The sequence below is a fragment of the Salvelinus fontinalis genome, chromosome 2, assembly GCF_029448725.1.
Source record: "Salvelinus fontinalis isolate EN_2023a chromosome 2, ASM2944872v1, whole genome shotgun sequence".
Lineage (NCBI taxonomy): Eukaryota > Metazoa > Chordata > Actinopteri > Salmoniformes > Salmonidae > Salvelinus > Salvelinus fontinalis.
Window position 1 is genome coordinate 19,456,996 of NC_074666.1, and position 25,570 is coordinate 19,482,565.

General features: G+C 42.9%; 1 protein-coding gene across 6 annotated transcripts; it reads left to right on the forward strand.

Moving 5' to 3' along the window:
• Positions 1-342: 342 nt before the first annotated feature.
• On the forward strand, positions 343-25,484 carry LOC129813674 (exportin-7-like). Of its 6 annotated transcripts, none has more exons than XM_055866076.1 (30): positions 343-497; positions 3,004-3,150; positions 3,519-3,612; positions 3,751-3,832; positions 3,951-4,035; positions 4,130-4,198; positions 4,335-4,439; positions 4,541-4,706; positions 5,630-5,703; positions 5,785-5,904; positions 6,053-6,199; positions 6,410-6,582; positions 6,655-6,848; positions 6,968-7,073; positions 13,115-13,250; positions 15,250-15,323; positions 15,405-15,485; positions 15,597-15,660; positions 15,784-15,892; positions 16,354-16,549; positions 16,777-16,884; positions 19,135-19,200; positions 19,571-19,653; positions 19,779-19,993; positions 20,134-20,272; positions 22,859-22,923; positions 23,015-23,107; positions 23,235-23,339; positions 23,533-23,660; positions 23,753-25,484. In XM_055866076.1, the coding sequence occupies exons 1-30, from the start codon at positions 447-449 to the stop codon at positions 23,844-23,846; spliced, it is 3,369 nt and encodes a 1,122-aa protein (XP_055722051.1). In that variant the 5' UTR covers positions 343-446; the 3' UTR covers positions 23,847-25,484. The 6 variants fall into 6 exon arrangements, with proteins under 6 accessions (XP_055722051.1, XP_055722060.1, XP_055722063.1 ...); XM_055866085.1 differs by having other exon boundaries at positions 344-497; positions 4,133-4,198; XM_055866088.1 differs by having other exon boundaries at positions 345-497; positions 23,235-23,333.
• Positions 25,485-25,570: the final 86 nt, after the last annotated feature.

The window sequence follows — 25,570 nt, forward strand, 5'->3', positions numbered from 1 at the left end:
GTTGTTATGAGAGTACTGATATAAGTAGGATACGTGACATCCTGGCAACTTTGATTTAAAAAAACACTTTATATCGGAGTTGTGCAGGTTGTTCACATGAGTATCTGCCCTCTCAATGACTAGAATGGTCCCGACTGCCTTCCATTTGTTAATACATTTATTTCCATTGTCAGAGCGGCCCCTTGAGTATCTGTTCAATATAATGGATCATCTGTTATTAAACCCATTCCAGAACAGAAACTAGCAAAATTAAGCAGTTTCCCTTTAAGAGCCATGTAAACAAAGAGCGGGTTTGCTTTATATGAGGTATTTTATTTTACGCACTTTTTATTCTGTGAAGTTGCACGGGGTTCTAAAGGGGTTTCCAGCGATTGCGCGAGCGTAAATGCTTTCTGAATGTGAAAATCTGCGCTCATTCACTTTGTCAGGGGGAGTGAGATAGTTCAATGGGAGTGAGAGAGGAGCATGAATGGAGCAAAATGGCGGATCATGTGCAGGTAACCACAGCTTTATGTTTTTGTAATATATCAATCCTCAATAAGCCTTTGAATGAGCTGTAATAGATATTTCGATGCGTTATTTAATATATAGAGAGTGAATGCATCCATAAAGCGGTCATGGTACAGGTTATGTGCGATATGTGTAGCTAGGATGCGAGCTGCAGTGTTGACTTGTGGCCTGTCATCGTGTAGCTTTCGCCGTTTAAAGATGCGGACCGAAAACAAAACATTGGTGTTTATGAAACATGGCTAACTGTTAACTAGCTAGGACTGTTTCTACTGGGAGAATGTATTGATTGTAGCAGCTATCCACATTGTCATTGTTTTATTTCATTCATTTTTTACGAAGTAAAGAACACCTTTAACATATGTTCAATGGGTCGGCCTATCTGCTAGCTAGGAGAGGATGGGGAAAATGCAAGCCAGTTAGTTGACAGTAGCTAACTAGCTAGCACTAATTCATTGGTTAGCAACTTTCATACTTCATCCTTCGCGTCCTGAACGAAATCTGGTCTAATGTAATTATTGATTATGCTTTGCTTGCTTGATCAGACCGTTCAAATGCACCGCTATTTGTAATTTACCACGCTAGGTTAGCTCTTGCTAGTTTACAGGTATAGCAACATGACATTCTCCCGCGCGACCCTCTTCGTTTTTTTTGGTGAGCTGACATGTAGCTAGCTTGGAACCTGGCTCGTGGACGGTGTTGTCGTTATTATACTTATTAAACCGTGTATATTTTGCAACCAAAACAAGAATGTGCCACTCCGAAACGGACACACCTAGCAAGTTTACTAGATAATGTTATCTGGCATGGATAACACATTTATAACTAGGTATCATTCTATCTGAGAATATAGCTACCATTAGCTAGCTAATCAGCTGACAATTAAGTTTGCCAAACAGCTAACGTTAACTTTGTCTTTCCAGCCAATGTGCTAAAGTAAGATAGCTTAGCTGGGATGCTGGCTGTCACGTGTGCACATTTTTGTACAACTGACTGACATTAGCTAGCTACTGTTAGCTAACTAGCACTTGCAGCTAACTGTCATATCAAGCAGATGATAGATTAACAGTAACTATATCTGCCTCAAGCTTTCTGTAACTACTGTTTGTGTTTATAGCAACTTGGCACTGAAAGTGTCGGCGTCTGCTGATGTGAGTAGGTAGCTGGCTAATTGTTATTTTGCTAAGTCAGACAGTTTTATGTATGTGTTGATTAAATAAAGTCTTCACCCCACCCAGGTGGCTAATTCTGTGCATTATATACATTATTTTAGAGATGCTTGGTGTCAGTATATATATATTTTTTACGTTAGCTCAGCAGGCTGGTGGTGAGAGAGACAGATGGATATATAGTTTATTAATAATAACTACAGATGTACGCGCACTGAGGCAGCGCTTCCTGGTCAGGGTGCCTGACCGTGTGACGTAACTGTCTCTTATTGCAAAGTCATCATGGACAGCACGGGACACACACAACAGGCTCCAGACACACAAATTCTGTGCTGGCCTGCTCAGAACATTCGTTCTTGCCAATGTTCTCAGGAACCATCAGCATGACATGATGATCTATCTAGCCCACCCAAATCCTTAGTCAAATGTACTGCACAGCATCAGGACTGTTGTAGTAGTAATATTAGTAGGTGTGTGTGTGGCACACTATGAGTCAGGCTCAGCAGCAGCAGTGTTGGAGTATTGAGCTCTTATCTATGTCTAGCAGTCCTCTTCTCCCTAGCCATGTGCCATCCAACGCCCTCCCTAGACTAGTACATCCTGTACTATATCAGTAGCTAGCATCAGACTGGCTCCGGGATTCTGCTGACTTGTCCTTTAAACAATATGATGTTGGTCAGGCTAGCTGGGGTGTGCATGCATGAGTGGTTATGTAGTTCTTTACAACAATGGTGTTACTAATGCTAGCTGAGGTGAATAGTCTGCCGCATTGTTACCGGTGGATTTAGTGTCCGTTAGCTGGATGGATTAAGTTTCTGAGTTAGTTAAAACTTATTATGTTAGTGTTGTGTGTTGGGGTAAGTTAACTATCTGTGTGGTTTCCGGTCCCAAGCACTCCCTAAACTTGTAGAGGTTGCTGAGGGGAGGACGGCTCATAATAATGGCTGGAATGGAGTCAATGGAATGGTATGAAACACGTGGTTTCCATACAGTCTCCACTGCCCTATAGCCACTACGTCGGTCTGTGTCTGGCTGGTGTTTAGCCCCTGTGTTTCTATCTAACAAGGGTCATGTTCAATAGGGTGCTATTGAATGTTTATTTTGGTAAACTTTCTTGTCTTTGAAAAAAATTGAGCGAGGCATGTCTATTTTACGAAATAGGCTAATAATAGTCTTTCTTATTTCTGTCTGAACGCTCTACAACGTTGTGGCATACTGATTGGTCACAGCCCAATACAACTGTCTACACCTGTATCTTGGCTGTTGATGAGGGATGTTTTTTGGTGCTCTACTCACTTAGGTCTCTCTCTCCTGTGTGTGTGAGTAGAGCCTAGCCCAGCTAGAGATCCTGTGTAAGCAGCTGTACGAGACAACAGAGACTGGGGTGAGGTTGCAGGCAGAGAAAGCTCTGGTGGAGTTCACTAACAGCCCCGACTGTCTCAGCAAGTGTCAGCTACTACTGGAGAGAGGCAGCGTGAGTAGTAAACACACACACTGACATTATATCAACAAGCTGTTGATATTTACCATATTACCTGATAAAAAGGGTGGCAGGAAGCCTAGCAGTTGAAAGCTTTGGGCCATTAACCAAAAGTCGCTGGTTCGAATCCCTGAGCCGACTAGGTGAAAAATCGTTTGATGTGCCCTAGAGCAAGGAACTTAACCCTAACTGCTCCCGTAAGTTGGTCTGGATAAGAGCGTCAACTAAATGATTAAAATGTAAAAACGACTGACAATGTTTACTGTATGACTTGCTATTTTAGCTCAGCTGATGTGTTGTCTATCTCTGTCCATGCTTGTATTCCCATCTTCCTCTCTTTATCTCTCTCCCCCTATCTCCAGTCTTCCTACTCTCAACTTCTTGCAGCTACCTGTCTGTCTAAACTGGTTTCGCGCACCAGCAACCCTCTTCCCTTGGAGCAGCGCATCGATATCCGTAAGACTCACTCACACACATCCCACCAGTCTATATTCATGCTGTACAAGTTAGTCCATAAGGCTCGTGTGTGTGTGTGTGTGTGTGTGTGTGTGTGTGTGTGTGTGTGTGTGTGTGTGTGTGTGTGTGCGCATGCAGGGAACTATGTACTGAACTATCTGGCGACGCGGCCGAAGTTGGCAGAGTTTGTTACCCAGGCTCTGATCCAGCTGTACTCCAGGTAAACCTCTCTCCGCTCCTCTCTCCATCCCTCTCTCCTCCATGTGAGTGATTCTCTCCCTTGTTTTTGTCTCCTCCAGGATCATCAAGCTATGTGTTTTTGTGTGTGTGTGTTTCAGGATTACCAAGCTTGGCTGGTTCGACTGTCAGAAAGACGACTATGTCTTCAGAAACGTCATCGCAGACGTCACACGCTTCCTACAGGTACAAACGTGTGTGTGTGTGTAGCCAATATAATTTGTTTTCTTGAAGTAGGTAGTGGACTGATCAAATCTGCCTTTCTTTGTCTGTCTGTCAGCAGGACAGTGTAGAACATTGCATCATAGGAGTCACCATCCTATCCCAACTGACCAATGAGATCAACCAGGTACTCTACCTCTCCTCCCTCTTTCCTCTCCTCCACATCTCCCTCCTCTCCTCTTACTTCCCCGTCTCCCCTCTAATCTGAAGTGGTGGTTGTGTTGTTGTGTGTGTTAAATATGTGTTTGTTGTTGTGTGTACAGGCAGATACCAGCCATCCTCTGACCAAACACAGGAAGATTGCGTCATCGTTCAGAGACTCGTCCCTCTTTGACATATTCACCCTGTCTTGCAATCTCCTCAAACAGGTGTGTGTGTGTGTGTGTGAGAGGGATTGTATTAATGTGTTGACATACCTATTGACATCCATTTCCAGTCGTTCTTGTGAACTTAATGTGTGTGTGTCTAGGCGTCGGGTAAGAACCTCAACCTGAATGATGAGAGTCAGCATGGTCTACTGATGCAGCTACTGAAGCTCAGTCACAACTGTCTGAACTATGACTTCATCGGAACGTCTACAGACGAGTCCTCTGATGACCTCTGCACTGTTCAGATCCCCACTTCCTGGAGATCAGGTAACACATTCTGTCAATTCTGTAAAATAGCAGTACTGCGTCACCTATTACTGGTGTTGGGGGTAATGCGTTACGTAATCAGATTCCTTTTATGAGTAGCGAAGTAAAGTAACATGTTACTTTTTCAAATTGGGTAATATTATTACAATTACAATAGGAAACAACGCAAGCGTTGTTTTCAGAGTCATATCTCTACCGACTGCGTGTTTCCATGATCTGATCTCGACTTGTTTCCTCATTTAATTCTCAAGCGAACGTAGTAAGTTTCACGATTACATTATGATATACAACATGCCAACTCAATATATCAGCAGTTCACTGGCATTTTGTACATAACACAGTAACCTGCGTCTTGGTCAACTTCAGGTTTGTAGTAAAGTATTGAGGGAGCACCTCTGATCTTTGCCATTTATCGTTTCTGGGATAGCAAAGCCTATAGAAGGTTTTCCCGTCTAGTGGCGAGTGTGCCCTCTATACATCTCTGTCAGTGTACGTGCGGTCTATAACCAGAACTGGTGGCTCAAGAGAAAGATTTTGAATGAAAAGATAGGAAATCTGTACAGATGTTTGGCTTACAGTACATATGGCTAATTAAGCAGCTCATATGATAGTGCAGCACTTGTAGACTAGCACAGGAATGCATCGCCACAGATGAAAGGAGAATCGAGTGATCAAACCTGAGTTAATAAGTAGCCTGTCTTTGGTAGAGCGCACCCGGTTCGCTTTGCTCCCTCCGACATTCAAACAACCGGTGAGATTTTTAAGTAACTCAAAGTAGTATAACACATTACTTTACAAACAAAGTAATATTGTAAAGTAACTATAAATATGTATTACTTTTTCAAGTAACTAATCCCAATACTAATCCCAATACTGCCTATTACTGTGTACTAACCTAATCTGTCTCTCTCTTTCTCTCACAGCATTTTTGGATTCCTCCACTCTCCAGCTCTTTTTTGATTTGTATCATTCCATCCCTCCCTCCCTCTCCCCGTTGGTGAGTAAAGCGGAGTGTGTGGTTTGTATGTTCACTTCAGTACATGATGGGTGTAGTGTTTAATGCTCTGTGTGTGTGTAGGTGTTGTCGTGTCTAGTCCAGATAGCATCAGTGAGGAGGTCTCTGTTCAACAACGCAGAGCGAGCCAAGTTCCTCTCTCACCTGGTGGATGGAGTCAAGAGGATACTAGAGAACCCACAGGTAACACACACACTATTACATGTTACAAGACTCTTAAATTATGTTATTCCTTCAAATTTGGTCCCCCCTTATTTTGGATGAAATCATATTTTATATGATAACACATTTTATGTTACAAGTAACTAACAATGCTGTCTTTGTGTTCTAGAGCCTCTCAGACCCTAACAACTACCATGAGTTTTGTCGTCTGTTGGCGCGACTGAAAAGTAACTACCAGCTGGGAGAGCTGGTCAAAGTAGAAAACTACCCAGAAGTCATCAGGCTTATAGCCAACTTCACTGTCACCAGTCTACAGGTACTATGTGTGTCTGTCTGTGTGAGACCCTGCAGGCAGATTGGTGCGTGTCTTGGTAAACAGACATTTCATAAATAGTCCTTCTTAAATCTGCCCTTCTATACCTCTCAATGATCTTGTTAGATGTTAACGTTCTGCCGTAAACCTTGTTCTCCTTACTGAGATAACAATGACAATTTTCTGATAACTTTTATATTGTGTGTGTTGCAGCACTGGGAGTTTGCCCCTAACTCTGTCCACTACCTGTTGAGCCTGTGGCAGCGCCTGGCAGCGTCTGTCCCTTACGTTAAAGCCACCGAGCCTCACCTGCTAGAGACATACACACCTGAAGTCACCAAGGCCTACATCACCTCACGCCTTGAGTCTGTCTGCATCATACTCAGGTAACACACACAGACACACACACTCTCACAGATCAATTATGAAACGTTGAAATCATTTTCACGTCTGTGAAGGGATGGGTTAGAGGACCCTCTAGATGATGCAGGGTTAGTCCAGCAGCAGTTAGACCAGCTCTCCACCATTGGTCGCTGTGAATACGAGAAGACCTGTGCCCTATTGGTCCAGCTCTTCGACCAATCAGCACAGACCTACCAGGAACTACTGCAGTCTACCAACTCTAGTGCCATCGACATCACTGTCCAGGAGGGTACGTCTCTTTCCCTCTCAATCAATCAATGAAGTATGTCAAAATATAGCTTTTAACAACACATGTTTTTGTTACCAGGGAGGTTGTTGTGGTTGGTTTATATAATTATATATCTATAGGGAGGTTAACATGGTTGGTGTATATAATCGGGGCGGTCATTGGAGGAAGAGTGTCCTTCGCCTCTACAGATGAACAAGACGCCATGGATGGAGAACTAGTCTGTCGGTACGTCCACAGACAAGTAACCTCACCCTAACCAATACCACTACCTATTAGGCTAGTGGCCAATCCTCAAAAAGGGCTTTAGTTTTTGAGATACCCATACCCTAGGTATAACAAAGCACAAGCATGTTTTTCCATATCTCTAATGTCTCCCATACAGGGCATTTGGAAAGTATTCAGACCCCTTCACCTTTTCCACATTTTGTTAAATTTTAGAATAAGTCTATAATGTATTACATTGATGAGATAATTCTACACACAATACCCCATAATGACAAAGTGAAAACAGTTTTTTAGAAATGTTTGCAAAAAATAAATTAAATACATTATTTATATACAGTTGAAGTCAGAAGTTTACATACACCTTAGCCAAATACATTTAAACTCAGTTTTTCACAATTCCTGACATTTAATCCAAGTAAAAATTCCCAGTCTTAGGTCAGTTAGGATCACCACTTCATTTTCAGAATAATAGTAGAGAGAACGATTTATTTCAGCTTTTATTTCTTTCATCACATTCCCAGTGGGTAAGAAGTTTATATACACTCAATTAGTATTTGGTAGAATTGCCTTAAACAATTTAAACTTGGGTCAAACATTTCGGGTAGCCTTCCACAATAAGTTGGGTGAATTTTGGCCCATTCCTCCTGACAGAGCTGTTGTAACTGAGTCAGGTTTGTATGCCTCCATTTGCGATCAAGCTTTAACTTCCTGACTGATGTCTTGAGATGTTGCATCCACATAACTTTCCTCCATCATGATGCCATCTATTTTGTGAAGTGCACCAGTCCCTCCTGCAGCAAAGCACCCCCACAACATGATGCTGCCACCCCCGTGCTTCACGGTTGGGATGGTGTTCTTCGGCTTGCAAGCCTCCCCCTTTTTCCTCCAAACATAACGATGGTCATTATGGCCAAACAGTTCTATTTTTGTTTCATCAGACCAGAGGACATTTCTCCAAAAAGTACGATCTTTGTCCCCATGTGTAGTTGCAAACCGTAGTCTGGCTTTTTTATGGTGGTTTTGGAGCAGTGGCTTCTTCCTTGCTGAGCGGCCTTTCAGGTTTCAGAAGAAAGTTATTTGTTTCTGGCCATTTTAAGCCTGTAATCGAACCCACATGCTGATTAGAGGTCGACCGATTATGATTTTTCTACGCCGGTATCGATACCGATTATTGAAGGACCAAAATAAGCCAATCTTTAAAATTTTTACATTTTTGTTTTTGCATTTAATTTATTTGTAGTAATGACAATTACAACAATACTGAAGGAACAATGAACACTTTTATTTTAACTTAATATAATACATCAATAAAATCTATTTAGTTTCAAATAAATAATCTAACATGTTCAATTTGGTTTAAATAATGCTAAAACAGTGTTGGAGAAGAAAGTAAAAATGCAAGATGTGCCATGTAAAAAAAAAAAGCGTTTAATTTCCTTGCTCAGAACATGAGAACATATGAAAGCTGGTGGTTCCTTTTAACATGAGTCTTCAATGTTCCCAGTTAAGAAGTTTTAGGTTGTAGTTATTATAGGAATTATGATGCGTCGACTATTTCTCTCTCTACAGTTTGTATTTCATATACCTTTGAGTATTGGATGTTCTTATTGGCACTTTAGTATTACCAGCCTAATCTCGGGATTTGATAGGCTTGAAGCCAGAAACAGCGCTGTGCTTCAAGCATTGCTAAGAGCTGCTGGCAAACGCAGTAAAGTACTGTTTGAATGAATGCTTACGAGCCTGCTGCTGCCTACCACCGCTCAGCCAGACTGCTCTATCAAATATCAAATCATAGACTTGATTATAATAAACACACAGAAATACGAGCCTTTGGTCATTAATATGACGAAACGTTTATTCTTTCAGTGAAATACGGAACCGTAACGTATTATATCGAACGGGTGGCAACCCTAAGTCTAAATATTGCTGTTACATTGCACAACCTTCAATGTTATGTCATAAGTATGTAAAATTCTGGCAAATGAATTGCGGTCTTTGTTAGGAAGAAATGGTCTTCAAACAGTTTGCAATGAGCCAGGCAGCCCAAACTGCTGCATAAACCCTGACTCTGCTTGCACTGAACGCAGGAGAAGTGACCCAATTTTCCTAGTTAATATTGCCTGCTAACATGCATTTATTTTAACTAAATATGCAGGTTAAAAAAAATATACTTCTGTGTATTGATTTTAAGAAAGGCATTGATGTTTATGCTTAGGTACATTTGTGCAACGATTGTGCTTTTTTCGCGAATGCGAAATCATCACCCGTGTGGTGATGTTGAAGTAGGCTGTAATTCGATGATCAATTAACAGGCACCGCATTGATTATATGCAATGCAGGACAAGCTAGTTAACCTAGTAATATCAACAACCATGTGTAGTTATGTGAAGATAAGTTTAATGCTAGCTAGCAACTTACCTTGGCTCCTTGCAGCCACAAGGTCCTTTTGACACTGCACTCGCGTAACAGGTGGTCAGCCTGCCAAGCAGTTTCTTTGTGGATTGCAATGTAATCGGCCGTAATCGGCATCCAAAAAGGCTGATTACCGAGTTTGTTATAAACTTGAAATCGGCCCTAATTAATCGGCCATGCCGATAAATCGGTCGACCTCTAGTACCCATGTTCAAAATCAATTACGTAGTCCTCCATTGCAACTGAAATGTCTCTCGTAACTCTGTCAAAGTTCAAATACGCTTTGTAGGCACAGTTTTGCTCTTTAAGAAACACAGAATCCAGTGCTCTGATCAAAGTTCCCATTCCGTCATCCTGGGTCAAATCCTCCGCGGATATTTCCAGTGCTATATCTCTTGCTCTTCCCTTGAGCAATAATACCACTGCAAGTGCTTGCTTTTTCTTGTCCAGATTGGTAACCCGTATCCAGATTCCAAGTAAATTTTTCCAACTCGCATACGACCTCTTCTCGTCAAAGCGAGGTGGCACATTTTGTATTTATTAGCCATCTTCTGAAACCAATGTGGTCTCCAAATGACACAACTAGGTTCCAGTTTAGCAGTTTACTTCACAATATCAGCGCGGTATTACACTCTGGCCCGGTACAACAGAGACTAAAACTTCTGCGCAGGTGCACTTCTAACAGAGGGAGAGGACCGTAATAACAGAAATGTAGGGCTACTTAAAGCATTAACTTAACTCATGCATTGGTCTGAGAAACTGCAGTAATCACAAGATGCCTTTAAGGACATAAGCCATTTATGGCAAACAAGAGGCTCCTTAGGATGGTGTAACTTGCTTTATTTGATTGTTTATGGTGGCTGGGAATTGAATGTGAGATGGTGGTCTTTGTGCACCATGCTTTGTGCACCAGCTCAGGGATCAACTTCAAAAGTCAATGTGTTTAGAGCTGTGCTATGTCCCTCAACCAACGCTTCTTATTAATAGTCTATGACCTAGCTACACTCTAACGTCTAAGTAACCTGAGGACACCCTCACAGGTTCTGTCACTCTCCATCTCCTGCTGGGTATGCCCCAGTACATAATCAATGCCAACCATCCACACGTACTATTGGCCAAATTATCTTCCGACCTGACTTCCAATGGAATATAAAGAAATACGTAGGACGTGACCTGCAGGGCTTTTTACCACATTAAACATAAAGAAAATCCACCCACAGGCCAGTTAATCGTTGGAAAGCTCTAAAGGTAAGTCTGTTTTTGACATCCCTTTCACAGACATTACAGGCATAAGTGTTGTACACAATTCTGAAAAAATGCCTCTCATTTACAAAATTTATATTTATAGGTGATTTTTATCCTCTCTGGGATATTCGGGACGGTAGCGTCCCACCTCGCCAACAGCCAGTGAAATTGCAGGGCGCCAAATTCAAAACAACAGAAATCCCATAATTAAAATTCCTCAAACATACAAGTATTTTACACCCTTTTAAAGATGAACTTGTAAATCCAGCCACAGTGTCCAATTTCAAAAAGGCTTTTCAAAAAGGCTTCAAAAATCTCTGTTTACATTGGCGTGTTATGTTCAGTAGTTCCAAAACATCCGGTGATTTTGCAGAGAGCCACATCAATTTACAGAAATACTCATAATAAACATTGCTAAAAGATACAAGTGTTATGCATGGAATTTTAGATCCACTTCTCCTTAATGCAACCGCTGTGTCAGATTTCAAAAAAACTTAACGGAAAAAGCACACCATGCAATAATCTGAGTACGGTGCTCAGACACAAAAATAAGCCATACAGATACCCGCCATGTTGTGGAGTCAACAGAAGTCAGAAATAGCATTATAAATATTCACTTACCTTTGATGATCTTCATCAGAATGCACTCCCAGGAATCCCAGTTCCACAATAAATGTTTGTTTTGTTTGATAAAGTCCATTTATGCCCAAATACCTCCTTTTTGTATGCGCGTTTAGTACACAAATCCAAACTCGGGAGGCGCGGGCAAGTCCAGGTGAAAGATCAGACGAAAAGTCATATTACAGTTCGTAAAAATATGTCAAACGAAGTATAGAATCAATCTTTAGGATGTTTTTATCATAAATCTTCAATAATGTTTCAATCAGAGAATTCCTTTGTCTGTAGAAATGCAATGGAACGCAGCTAACTCTCATGGGAGTGTGCGAGACTGATCTCATTTCACTCTGCCAGACCCCTGACTCAAACAGCTCTCATTCCCCCCTCCTTCACAGTAGAAGCATCAAACAAGGTTCTAAAGACTGTTGACATCTAGTGGAAGCCTTAGGAAGTGCAATATGACCCCATAGACACTGCATATTCGATAGGCAATGACTTGAAAAACTACAAACCTCAGATTTCCCACTTCCTGGTTGGATTTTTTTCTCAGGTTTTTGCCTGCCATCTGAGTTCTGTTATACTCACAGACATCATTCAAACAGTTCTATCCAAATCTACATTGACACAGTCTATATGCATATTCTAGCTTTTAGGCCTGAGTAGCAGGCAGTTTACTCTGGGCACCTTTTTATCCAAGCTACTCAATACTGCCCCCCAGTCCCAAAGAAGTTAACGTCCATTAAATGTTATAATGGAAGCCATATTGGATTTTGGATGCCATATCGGATTTGAGGCAAAATATAAAGATAATCTGTGATGGTCCCCTGACTTAAATGCAAGACACAAAATCGTTGGGGGATTCCCCCCCCCCCCCCCCGTATGTACGGCAGACAATTGACTACTTGTATTCAACATTTTAGCAACTTGCAATATTGAGTTATGTGGCCCAAGTTGACTGAGAACACATTCTCATTTACAGCAACGACCTGGAGAATAGTTACACTTTGGGTTAAGAGGGTGTGTTACAATATCTATCAATTTAACCACTTTCTTAGTAAAATATTTGGACAACCATCCATTTCATATATTGTAGACCCTAGAGATATGGAAAACATGGTTGTGTTTTGTTATACATCGGGTAGGGGCATCGCCACATTTTTGGGGCCTTATGCACAAAACATTATGAACACCTTCCTAATATTGAGTTGCACCCTCAGAACAGCCTAAATTATTTTCTTGCCCATTCATCCTCTGAATTGCACACATACACAGTCCATGTCTCAAGGTTTAAAAATCATTCTCCCTTTAATCTACACTGATTGAAGTGTATTTAACAAGTGACATCAATAAAGGATCATAGCTTTCACCTGGTCAGTCTGTCATGGAAAGAGCAGGTGTTCCTAATGTTTTGTACACTCAGTGTACATGTCCTATTGTAAATGTACCTCTGACTCATCTGCTGCTGTATCCTATCGTGTGTGTCTCAGGATGCTTTTAAATTTGTATTTATTTATTTAACTAGGCAAGTCGGTTAAGAACAAATTCTTATTTTACAATGACGGCCTAACCCGGGCAACGCTGGGCCAATTGTGCCGCCGTCCTGTGGGACTCCCAATCACAGCTGGTTGTGATACAGCCCAGGATCGAACCAGGGTCTGTAGTGATGCCTCGAGCATTGAGGTGCAGTGCCTTAGACCACTGCGCCACTCGGGGGCCCTGAAGCTGAGTCAATCACAAGTGTGTGTGTGTGTGTGTATGTGTGTCAGAGTGCTCCAGTTGATGAACCTAACAGACTCGCGGCTGGCCCAGGCGGGTAATGAGCGGTTGGAGTTGGCCATGCTCAGCTTCTTTGAACAGTTCAGGAAAATCTACATCGGAGACCAGGTGCAAAAGTCCTCCAAGGTAAATACTTTTACCACACACAGAGTTATGTTTCAGACCTTAAACATGATTTAATGTTGATGAGTCCACATGACATACTGTCTTGTTTAGATCCACAGCTATCTCTATCTCTCTCTGTTCCTCTCTAAGCATGACTAACTCTCTCACTCTTTCTCTCTATTCCTCGCTTAGCAAGACTAACTCTGTTACTATCTCAATTCAAAGGGCTTTATTGGCATGAGAAACATATGTTTACATTGCCAAAGCAAGTGAAATAGATAATAAACAAAAGTTAAATAAACAATACAAACTGAACAGTTAACATTACACTCACAAAAGTTCCAAAGGAATAAGAGACATTTCAAATGTCATACTATGGCTATGTAGTATTGTAATGATGTGCAAATAGTTAAAGTACAAAAGAGAAAATAAATAAACATAAATATAGGTTGTATTTACCATGGTGTTTGTTTTTCACTGGTTGCCCTTTTCTTGTGGCAACCGGTCACAAATCTTGCTGATGTGATGGCACACTGGTATTTCACCCAATGGATATGGGAGTTTATCAAAATTTGCTTTCCCCCCCTGAATTCTTTGTGGGTCTGTGTAATCTGAGGGAAAAATGTGTCTCTAATATGGTCATACATTTGGCAGGAGGTTAGGAAGTGCAGCTCAGTTTCCACCTCATTTTGTGGGCAGTGTGCACAAAGCCTATCTTGTCTTGAGAGCCAGGCCTGCCTATGGCGGCCTTTCTCAATAGCAAAGCTATGCTCTCTTCCTTCCTCTCATGACTGACTCCATCTCTCTCCATTCCGTTCTCTGCCTGTAACTAGTGGGAGATATGTTATATTTGAACTAATAGCTCTTTTGTCTGTGGGTGTGTTAGTGCTGACACACAGCCTTGGGCTGACTGACTGAGTGTGTTTTCTTTGTGCTGGGCAGAGGCTGCGAAATGTGAACAGCTCAGATAAGTGGTGACAGTCGAGAGCAGCCCTCCCCCAACGTGTCGGTTTGGTCTTATAGTTATCCTCCCCTATCCCTTCTTAGTGACATGGTCAGTTTTACTGTTAACATGGTGGATAATGTAGGTGGAATCATGGCTAACCAGAGAATTCTCCATGGAAGTGGGGTGGAGGCAGGGGAGTACTAGAATAATTATTGTGGGGTGGAGGTGGGAGGAGTTCTAGAATAATTAATATAAAGTGGGGTGGAGGTGGGAGGAATTCGAGAATAATTAATATGAGGAGGTTTGGAGGCGGGAGCAGTTCGAGAATAATTAATATAAAGTGGGGGGGAGGCGGGAGGAGTTCTAGAATAATTAATATAAAGTGGGGTGGCGGCGGGAGGAGTTCTAGAATAATTAATATAAAGTGGTGTGGAGGCGGGAGGAGTTCTAGAATAATTAATATAAAGTGGGGTGGAGGCGGGAGGAGTTCTAGAATAATTAATATAAAGTGGGGTGGAGGCGGGAGGAGTTCTAGAATAATTAATATAAAGTGGTGTGGAGGCGGGAGGAGTTCTAGAATAATTAATATAAAGTGGTGTGGAGGCGGGAGGAGTTCTAGAATAATTAATATGATGAGGGTTCTGGAATGTCTCATTTCAGGTTGTGTATGTGTGAGATGGACCGTATGATTCTGAGGTGTCAGAATAAAGAACACCCCAGACCTGCAGGAGATACACACCCCTCTGACAACTGCTACCCTAACCCCCCGATACTAAGGCAAACCATCCTCAGCTCTGCTCAACTTAACACTATCACACAGACTCTCTTGATCTCACTCACTCTCTTCCTCACACACTACTTTACCTCAGAGCTCAGGGTTTGGTGGAATGTTGGGGAGATGAGAGCAGAGCTGATTGGTGTGTGTTTGTCTTTAACCCTGTGGAGATGTATGACTAGTGCTACGCTGCAGCTGTTACTGTTTGTGATTATATCATAGTTGTCCTACTGTGTAGTTGCTCTCTCTCCAGGGGATCTTCCAATGGTTAATGGCGTGTGTCTGTGTGTGTGTCACAGCTGTACCGGCGGCTGTCAGAGGTTCTGGGGCTGAATGATGAGACCATGGTACTCAGCGTCTTCATTGGAAAAATGTGAGTTTCAACACTTCCTGTGTTACGACAACTGCTGGTTCTATGAACTAACCACTGATTTAATACCATTTGTGATTGCAGCATCACCAATCTGAAGTACTGGGGCCAGTGTGAACCAATCACTTCCAAGACACTTCAGTTACTCAATGACCTCTCCATAGGATATCCTTTTGCGCGTGTGTGCGTGTGAGAGAAAAGGGGGGGGGGGGGTGTATTTGGTATTCTGCTATATTCCAGCTCCTGTGTTGTCTCTTTGACGGTGTGTGTGTGTACGTACAGCAGTGTGAGGAAGTTGGTGAAACTCAGCGCTGTTCAGTTCATGCTGAACAACCACACAGTAAGTACCCTGACCTTTGACCCCTCACCCTGACCCCTAACACTAACCGCCTGAAACTCAATGTATGCTTTTTCATCCAGTTCTTTTCCCATAATGCCCTTTTGCTTTCTCCTATGATGTCAGAGCGAGCACTTCTCCTTCCTGGGCGTGAACAACCAATCAAACCTCAGCGACATGAGGTGTCGCACCACGTTCTACACCGCACTGGGACGCCTGCTGATGGTCGACCTAGGTAGAGACACACACACACACACACACACCACACCACACCACACCACAACACACACACACACACACACACACACACACACACACACACACACACACACACACACACACACACATCTACAGTTTACACGATTATCAGTAATGATCTTATTTGGATAATTACAATCTTTTCATTCTTTCACCTAGGGCTGTGATGATACCAGTATCATATTTTTTCCATGGCAAAAATGAAAACAAGAAGCAGACCAAACTCGTTGGTCCTTTATAAACCTGTTGTATGTAAAATATTGTGTTCTATAGCTTGGAAAAATAAATCAGTGACTCTGGATGACAAGATAATGTTTGTTTCCAACATTAGGGCTGTTTTCCTAAAGAAGTTAAATCCACTTTGTGTGTTGTTCCCTTGCTGTGATACTGGTATCGTCCCAGCCCTACTTTCACTTTGTTTTCATCTTGTGTGTGTAGGTGAGGATGAGGACCAGTTTGAACAATTCATGCTTCCCCTAACGGCGGCGTTTGAAGCAGTGGCTCAGATGTTCAGCACCAACACATTCAACGAGCAGGAGGCGAAGAGGACGTTGGTAGGACTGGTCAGAGACCTGAGAGGTATTGCCTTTGCCTTCAACGCCAAGACCAGCTTTATGATGCTCTTCGACTGGATGTATCCTTTACTGACCCCTGATCTCTGACCCCTGATCTTTACGTACCAGGGGCCTGCTTAGGAGGTTGAAAGGTTAAAGAACGTTCAGAAATAAATGCATTGTGTAGAAGAGATATGACTGTCTGTCATAGAATAGGAAATCACTGTAGAGTTGTGAATTGCAAGTAGTGTTGTCCTTCACTTGAAGTCTCATTGGTGCACAGTGTTGTTCTTAACCCCTCCCCCAGCTACCCAGCCTACATGCCCATCCTGCAGAGAGCTATAGAGCTCTGGTACCACGTACCAGCATGCACCACTCCTGTCCTAAAGCTCATGGCCGAGCTAGTCCACAACAGGTACACAAACATGCATACAGTCAGAACCCTGACACTTCTCCCTCGACATCTAACCCCTGACTTCTAACCCTTTTGTAGGGATTATCACCAATTTCCTGAACAAGTGCCTTCCTGATTACCAAGATAATATACACTGCTCAAAAAAATAAAGGGAACACTTAAACAACACAATGTAACTCCAAGTCAATCACACTTCTGTGAAATCAAACTGTCCACTTAGGAAGCAACACTGATTGACAATAAATTTCACATGCTGTTGTGCAAATGGAATAGACAAAAGGTGGAAATTATAGGCAATTAGCAAGACACCCCCAATAAAGCAGTGGTTCTGCAGGTGGTGACCACAGACCACTTTTCAGTTCCTATGCTTCCTGGCTGATGTTTTGGTCACTTTTGAATGCTGCCGGTGCTTTCACTCTAGTGGTAGCATGAGACGGAGTCTACAACCCACACAAGTGGCTCAGGTAGTGCAGCTCATCCAGGATGGCACATCAATGCGAGCTGTGGCAAGAAGGTTTGCTGTGTCTGTCAGCGTAGTGTCCAGAACATGGAGGCGCTACCAGGAGACAGGCCAGTACATCAGGAGATGTGGAGGAGGCCGTAGGAGGGCAACAACCCAGCAGCAGGACCGCTACCTCCGCCTTTGTGCAAGGAGGAGCAGGAGGAGCACTGCCAGAGCCCTGCAAAATGACCTCCAGCAGGCCACAAATGTGCATGTGTCTGCTCAAACGGTCAGAAACAGACTCCATGAGGGTGGTATGAGGGCCCGATGTCCACAGGTGGGGGTTGTGCTTACAGCCCAACACCGTGCAGGACGTTTGGCATTTGCCAGAGAACACCAAGATTGGCAAATTCGCCACTGGCTCCCTGTGCTCTTCACAGATGAAAGCAGGTTCACACTGAGCACACGTGACAGAGTCTGGAGACGCCGTGGAGAATGTTCTGCTGCCTGCAACATCCTCCAGCATGACCGGTTTGGCGGTGGGTCAGTCATGGTGTGGGGTGGCATTTCTTTGGGGGGCCGCACAGCCCTCCATGTGCTCGCCAGAGGTAGCCTGACTGCCATTAGGTACCGAGATGAGATCCTCAGACCCCCTTGTGAGACCATATGCTGGTGCGGTTGGCCCTGGGTTCCTTCTAATGCAAGACAATGCTAGACCTCATGTGGCTGGAGTGTGTCAGCAGTTCCTGCAAGAGGAAGGCATTGATGCTATGGACTGGACCGCCCGTTCCCCAGACCTGAATCCAATTGAGCACATCTGGGACATCATGTCTCGCTCCATCCACAGACTGTCCAGGAGTTGGCGGATGCGTTAGTCCAGGTCTGGGAGGAGATCCCTCAGGAGACCATCCACCACCTCATCAGGAGCATGCCCAGGCGTTGTAGGGAGGTCATACAGGCACGTAGAGGCCACACACACTACTGAGCCTCATTCTGACTTGTTTTAAGGACATTACATCAAAGTTGGATCAGCCTGTAGTGTGGTTTTCCACTTTAATTTTGAGTGTGACTCCAAATCCAGACCTCCATGGGTTGATAAATTTGATTTCCATTGATAATTTTTGTGTGATTTTGTTGTCAGCACATTCAACTATGTAAAGAAAAAAGTATTTAATAAGAATATTTCATTCATTCAGATCTAGGATGTGTTATTTTAGTGTTCCCTTTATTTTTTTGAGCAGTGTATATATTTTTTAAGTATCGAACAATAATATAACATTTCTATGCCGCACTAATGCAAAAACAGAAAATCTGCAACGCTAGAAACCTGCATTATTTAGGCTAGTCCCCAATATAGAAGCCATGTAGATGTTTTCTAACTTACACTGCTACACACGACTTCTCCACGCAGTCACGGTAGGTCATTTCCGTCCCAGGTTTCTCCTCTACAGTTTGTTCATTCAAATAACTTCCCAAACGTCAGCTGTGTTGCACAACAGAGGCTCCAAAATATAAACTACGACTGCTCACTGCTAACAAAACACCTAATACATTGTGTCTGCAAAAGCGCTCAAGGAAATTGACATTCGCAACATTGTTCCAAGTTGTTAAACTAACAAAAGCAAGGGCACTGGCTTGACTAGAAGGTCAGATTCACATGGAATTGATCGGCAGCTGTCCATGGTGCGGATTCTACACTGTTTGCTTGCTTGTCACAGGGAAAATATCCAATGCTGCACTAAACAATCACCACATAAGTGAGTTTTCATAGTAAAAACAGCCATAATCTTTCCAAATTCCCCTGATAGCCAGACAGCTGCTCTGCAAGGGGAGAGGAGAGAGCCAATAAGCTGGGTGTCATCTTTCAGTCAACGGTAAAACGACCCTGTCATTTTCACTAGCTATAATAACCTAATTTTACTAGTCAATCAAACCATTTTTCTTAGGCCTACGTTAAAACTATAGGTTACATAAACAAAATAGTGTGACGACTTTGAGAGAACTTTGAGTAAATTAAATTACAACAAATATAACAAGAAACCGTTAGATACCTGCAAGTGTTTCTCAATTTATAGTGATAGAATTATGTCCGTTTCACACTTGCGGGTATTCAATGCTTTTAGATAGCATTTCTGGTTGGAAGGATCTCGGGATACCCGGGAAAGGCTTGCAATTTTCTCAGCATGGAAAATTGGTAAATTTGAGGGGGAAAATGAATCCTTAACTCTGTGTCTGTGTTTCCAGGTCACAGAGGTTACAATTTGACGTGTCATCACCCAACGGAATCCTGCTGTTCAGAGAAACCAGCAAGATGATCACCACCTATGGTACTACACTCAAGTGTCCTATTGCCACAGTTGCTGTGCACTCACTGGAGCAATGTAATTGGTTGGTCAGCCACACATTTTTTAAATATATTCATTTCCTTGGTTCTCTCTCTCCCCTTCTCCAGGTAACCGTATCCTGACCATTGGGGAGGTGCCTAAGGACCAGATGTACAGTGTGAAGCTGAAGGGTGTCAGTGTGTGTTTCTCCATGCTCAAGGCTGTGCTCTCTGGGAACTATGTCAACTTCGGGGTGTTCCGTCTCTATGGAGATGACGCACTGGACAACGCGCTACAGACCTTCATCAAACTGCTGCTGTCCATACCACACAGCGACCTGCTGGTACACACACACAACTCCTCTCCATCCCTCACAGCGAAGTACTTCCCTGAACATTCTAAATATATCTGACAATGGCAGTTCAGCACACTTAATCTCCTTCTTTCTCCCTCCCCCCTTCTCTTTCTCCCTCCTCACTCCAGGACTATCCCAAGTTGAGCCAGTCGTTCTACAGTCTGTTGGAGGTGTTGACTCAGGATCACATGAACTTCATTGCTTCTCTAGAGCCGCATGTCGTCATGTACATACTGTCATCTATCTCCGAGGGACTCACTGCACTGGGTAATGTAATACATACACTGCACCGGGAAATTATACATACACACACTGCACCGGGAAATTATACATGCACACACTGCACCGGGAAATTATACATTCACCGAATACCACTGCACTGGGTAATGTATATACAGTTGAAGTCGGGAGTTTGCATACACTTAGGTTGGAGTCATTAAAACTCGTTTTTCAACCACTCCACAAATTTCTTGTTAACAAACTATAGTTTTGGCAAGTTGGTTAGAACATCTACTTTGTGCTTGACACAAGTAATTTTTCCAACAATTGTTTACAGACAGATTATTTCACTTATAATTCACTGTATCACAATTTCAGTGGGTCAGAAGTTTACATGCACTAAGTTGACTGTGCCTTTAAACAGCTTGGGAAATTCCTGAAAATGATGTCATGGCTTTAGAAGCTTCTGATAGTCTAATTGACATAACTTGAGTCAATTGGTGGTGTACCTGTGGATGTATTTCAAGGCCTACCTTCAAACTCAGTGCCTCTTTGCTTGGCATTATGGGAAAATCCAAAGAAATCAGCCAAGACCTGGTTCATCCTTGGGAGCAATTTCCAAATGCCTGAAGGTACCACGTTCAGCTGTACAAACAATAGTACGCAAGTATAAACACCATGGGACCACACAGCCGTCATACCGCTCAGGAAGGAGATGAGTTCTGTCTCTTAGAGATGAACGTACTTTGGTGCGAAAAGTGCAACTCAATCCCAGAACAACAGCAAAGGACCTTGTGAAGATGCTGGAGAAAAAATGTACAAAAGTATCTACATCCTCAGTAAAACGAGTCCTATATTGACATAACCTGAAAGGCCGCTCAGCAAGGAAGAAGACACTGCTCCAAAACTGCCAAAAAGCCAGACTACGGTTTGCAACTGCACATGGGGACAAAGATCATACTTTTTGGAAAAATGTCCTCTGGTCTGATGAAAGAAAAATAGAACTGTTTGGTCATAATGACCCTTGTTATGTTTGGAGGAAAAAGGGGGAAGCTTGCAAGCCGAAGAACACCATCCCAACCGTGAAGCACGGGGGTGGCAGCATCATGTTGTGGGGGTGCTTTGCTGCAGGAGGGACTGGTGCACTTCACAAAATAGATGGCATCATGAGGGATGAAAATTATGTGGATGCAACATCTCAAGACATCAGTCAGGAAGTTAAAGCATGGTCGCAAATGGGTCTTCCAAATGGACAATGACCCCAAGTATACTTCCAAAGTTGTGGCAAAATTGCTTAAGGACAACAGAGTCAAGGTATTGGAATGGCCATCACAAAGCCCTGACCTCAATCCCATAGAACATTTGTGGGCAGAACTGAAAAAGCATGTGCGAGCAAGGGGGCCTACAAACCTGACTCAGTTACACCAGCTCTGTCAGGAGGAATGGGCCAAAATTCACCTAACTTATTGTGGGAAGCTTGTGGAAGGCTACCTGACACGTTTGACCCAAGTTAAACAATTTAAAGGCAATGCTACCAAATACTAATGGAGTGTATGTAAACTTCTGACCCACTGGGAATGTGATGCAAGAAATGAAAGCTGAAAATCATTCTCTCTACTATTATTCTGACATTTCACATTCTTAAAATAATGTGGTGATCCTAACTGACCTAAGACAGGGAATTTTTACTAGGATAAAATGTCAGGAATTGTGAAATACCGAGTTTAAATGTTTTTGGCTAAGGTGTATGTAAACTTCCGACTTCAGCTGTACATACACACACTGCACCGGGAAATGGTACATATACAGTATACCACTGCACTGGGTGATATATACAGTGACTTCAGAAAATGTTCACACCCCTTGACTTTTGTGTTACAAATTGAGATTAAAATGTATTTAATTGTCATTATTCATCAATCATCTACACACAACATTCATGTTAGAATTTTTCTTCAACTTTGACATCTATAAAAAGTTTATGAAAGATAAAACGCTAATATATCTTGATTAGATTCAACCCCCTGAGTCCATACATGTTAGAATCACATTTGGCAGCAATTACAACTGTGAGTCTTTCTGGGTAAGTCTCTTAAGAGCTTTGCACACCTGGATTGTACAGTATTAGCCCATTTTTATTATTTAAAAATTCTTCCATCTCTTTTTAGTTGGTTGATCATTGCTAGACAACCATTTTCAGGCCTTGCCATTAGATTGTCAAGCTGATTTAAGTCAAAGCTGTAACTAGGCCATTCAGGAACATTTAATGTCATCTTGGCAAGCAACTCCAGTGTAGATTTGGCCTTGTGTTTTAGGTTATTGTTCTGCTTAGGTTGAATTTGTTTGAAATTTACTGCTCGACTGAGGAATCTTTTTATAGATAATTGTATGTTTTGGGTATAATCACAATAGCTGTCATCCAAGGGTGGCTACTTTGAAGAATCTCATATATCGCATATATCTTTCTGTTTTGGCTGCGTATAGGCTACTTACAGTAGGCCCATAAAACAGATAAGGACCTCAGTGTATGGGTCTCTCAGGTGGCTGTATAGGGTTGTGGACTGTTCCATCATGATAGGACATTAAATAAACTATATTTATAATTTATTTTAAAATGACTAACGTGTGTTGTAGATACTATGGTGTGTACTGGGTGTTGTTCCAGTCTGGACCATATCGCCACCTACCTGTTCAAACAGGTAACCTCGCCCTCTGTTCATCTGTAATCTATTCATATCACCTTATACATGTATGTACATATATTGATGCTAATGCATTGTTTCTGTTTAGCTGTCTCGCTCCACTAAGAAACGGCCTGTTGCCATGGCAACAGATGAACGCTTCCTACACATCATGCAGCAACACCCAGAGATGATCCAACAGGTACACACACCCCAAACACACACACCGATCTCGCTCTCTCTCACACACACACACACACACACACACACACACACGATCTCGCTCACTCAGACACACTCACTAATCCTTCTGTGTGTTTGTCCTACAGATGCTGTCCACAGTGTTGAACATCATCATCTTTGAGGACTGCAGGAACCAGTGGTCCATGTCCAGACCTCTACTGGGCCTCATCCTGCTCAACGAGAAGGTACAGGTACACAACCACACACCCATTATCCAACCATTCCCTGGAAGACGTGGCAATTGTTGCTGAGTGGACTATCCTGGCTACAAAAAAGGAAAGAAAAAAACCTAACACACCAGCTTTGTCCTGTGTGTCTCCATTCCTGTAGTATTTTGCCGATCAGAGATTTTTCTTTTTTTGTGCGCTTTGTGTGTGTGTGTAGTATTTTGCAGACCTGAGGAACAGCATTGTGAACAGCCAGCCTCCAGAAAAGCAGCAGGCCATGCATCTCTGCTTTGAGAACCTGATGGAGGGGATAGAACGCAACCTGCTAACCAAGAACAGAGACAGGTACACACAATTCCATTGACTGTGTGTGCGCTCACTTTGTGTGTGTGCTCACTTTGTGTGTTTTTTAACTGTGTGTATATTAATCTGTGCAGGTTCACCCAGAACCTCTCGGTGTTCCGGAGGGAGGTGAACGACAGCATGAAAAACTCTTCATACGGAGTCAACACCAATGACATGATGAGCTGACATTCCACACACGCACACCTGCTCCACACAGAGCAGCTTCCCAAAACTCAACCCCCTCCGCTCCTCTTCTCACCCCCTCTTCCTCTCCACTCCTCTTTTCACCCCCTCTTCCTCTCACCTCTCCCCCCTCTCCCTTGTGGTTCCACCCTCCTTTTTATAGAAGCCTATATAAATATACAGATCTATTTTAAAGCCAGTCTGTAGAGGTCACCCTGCTACTCGCTGGGAGGAGAGGGGGATGAGGATGGAGGGAGGATATCTCTACACACTTTGGAGGGAGAGAATCTGCGGGGGAGGATGAGTGGGGATGAAGGTGAAAAGGGAGAAGCCGGTAAATGTAGTTCTCTGCTTCTGCCTGCCTTGTATAGAAACACAACAAATCAAGTGTACATTTTTTTCATAACATTTTGAACAATGTTTATATTGATTGAATTTAAAACACAAAATGAGAAACGTGTGATTGAACTTTTTACAGTGTAGTGAGTCAGTGCACCTGTCTGTCTGTGTGTGGGGAAAAAACGTTCTACAGGGGATGAGAAGAGCGAGAAAGTAGAGACAAAGAGAGTGAGAAACTGTCCATTTTGCAAATTTTCCTCTGGCCCTCTGATTTGAGTGATGTACATACCTACCACTGTTACTCCCTAGGCACTGCCCCTAGACACCACCATTAACCCCTAGACACCACCTTTACCCTCTATGCACTGTCCAAAGCCCCTAGACACCACCTTTAGCCCCTAGACACCACCTTTAGCCCCTAGACACCACCTTTAGCCCCTAGACACCATTTTTAGCCTCTAGACACCACCTTTACCCTCTATGCACTGTCCAAAGCCCCTAGACACCACCTTTAGCCACTAGACACCAACTTTAGCCCCTAGACATTTTGCCTAGAAAATAATTGCTTGTTCCAATAGAATTGGTTGGGTGTGGGGCAGGGTTATGGGAGTAGGTTTGGGTTAAGGTCATGCTCCACTTTACCCTCTGGTAGGCTGGTTGGAGCTGACACTAACCTCAGGGGAGTCGGTTGGGTTAGGGGAGCGTGAAGTGTCTCAGCATGCTAGCTAGTGTGTAGGGGTCACAGATCTTATAACAGAAAGTAGCGTGGCTGCAGTCTATCTCTGGAGTATTTGTGACTCTCAGAGAATGTGTGTGTGCTCGTGGCGCTGTAAAGGAGCAGTGCGCTCCAGACAGAACCTTCCAGGATATTCTAGAACGTTCAGCTCTCGTTTCCGAGCTCCCTGAAGGATAGTTTATTTCTAATTGAGAATCTGAAGAAGAAGAATGCAACCTTTGGTAGAACAGAGAGCTGCGTATTACAGGGAAATGGGTGGTAAGAAAAAGACAGAACTGTGTATTAAAGAGGAGATGTGGGTTCATTAGCACTACTTGTGCTACTCTACAGGTGTTGCTGCTAACTGTTTGTGACGACTAGCTCATCTCTAACAATGTTGATTTGACTTCCTGGTTTATTGTTTTGGTTCCCTAAAGTGAGTGTGTGTGTGTGTGTGTGTTGGATCGGTACCTTGGTTCTCTGATGTGAGTGTGTGTTGAATCGGTAGTTTGGTTGAGTTGTGGGGATGTCTGCTACATATTATAGTGTCGGCATTGTGACTGCAAATAAACGTTATTTGATTTGTATATCGTGCTGTCACTGTGTTTCACTGCACAACATGGGTCATGTCTTTAGTGTGTGGTGAAGACTAGCAAGGTAATTGTCTTCATAA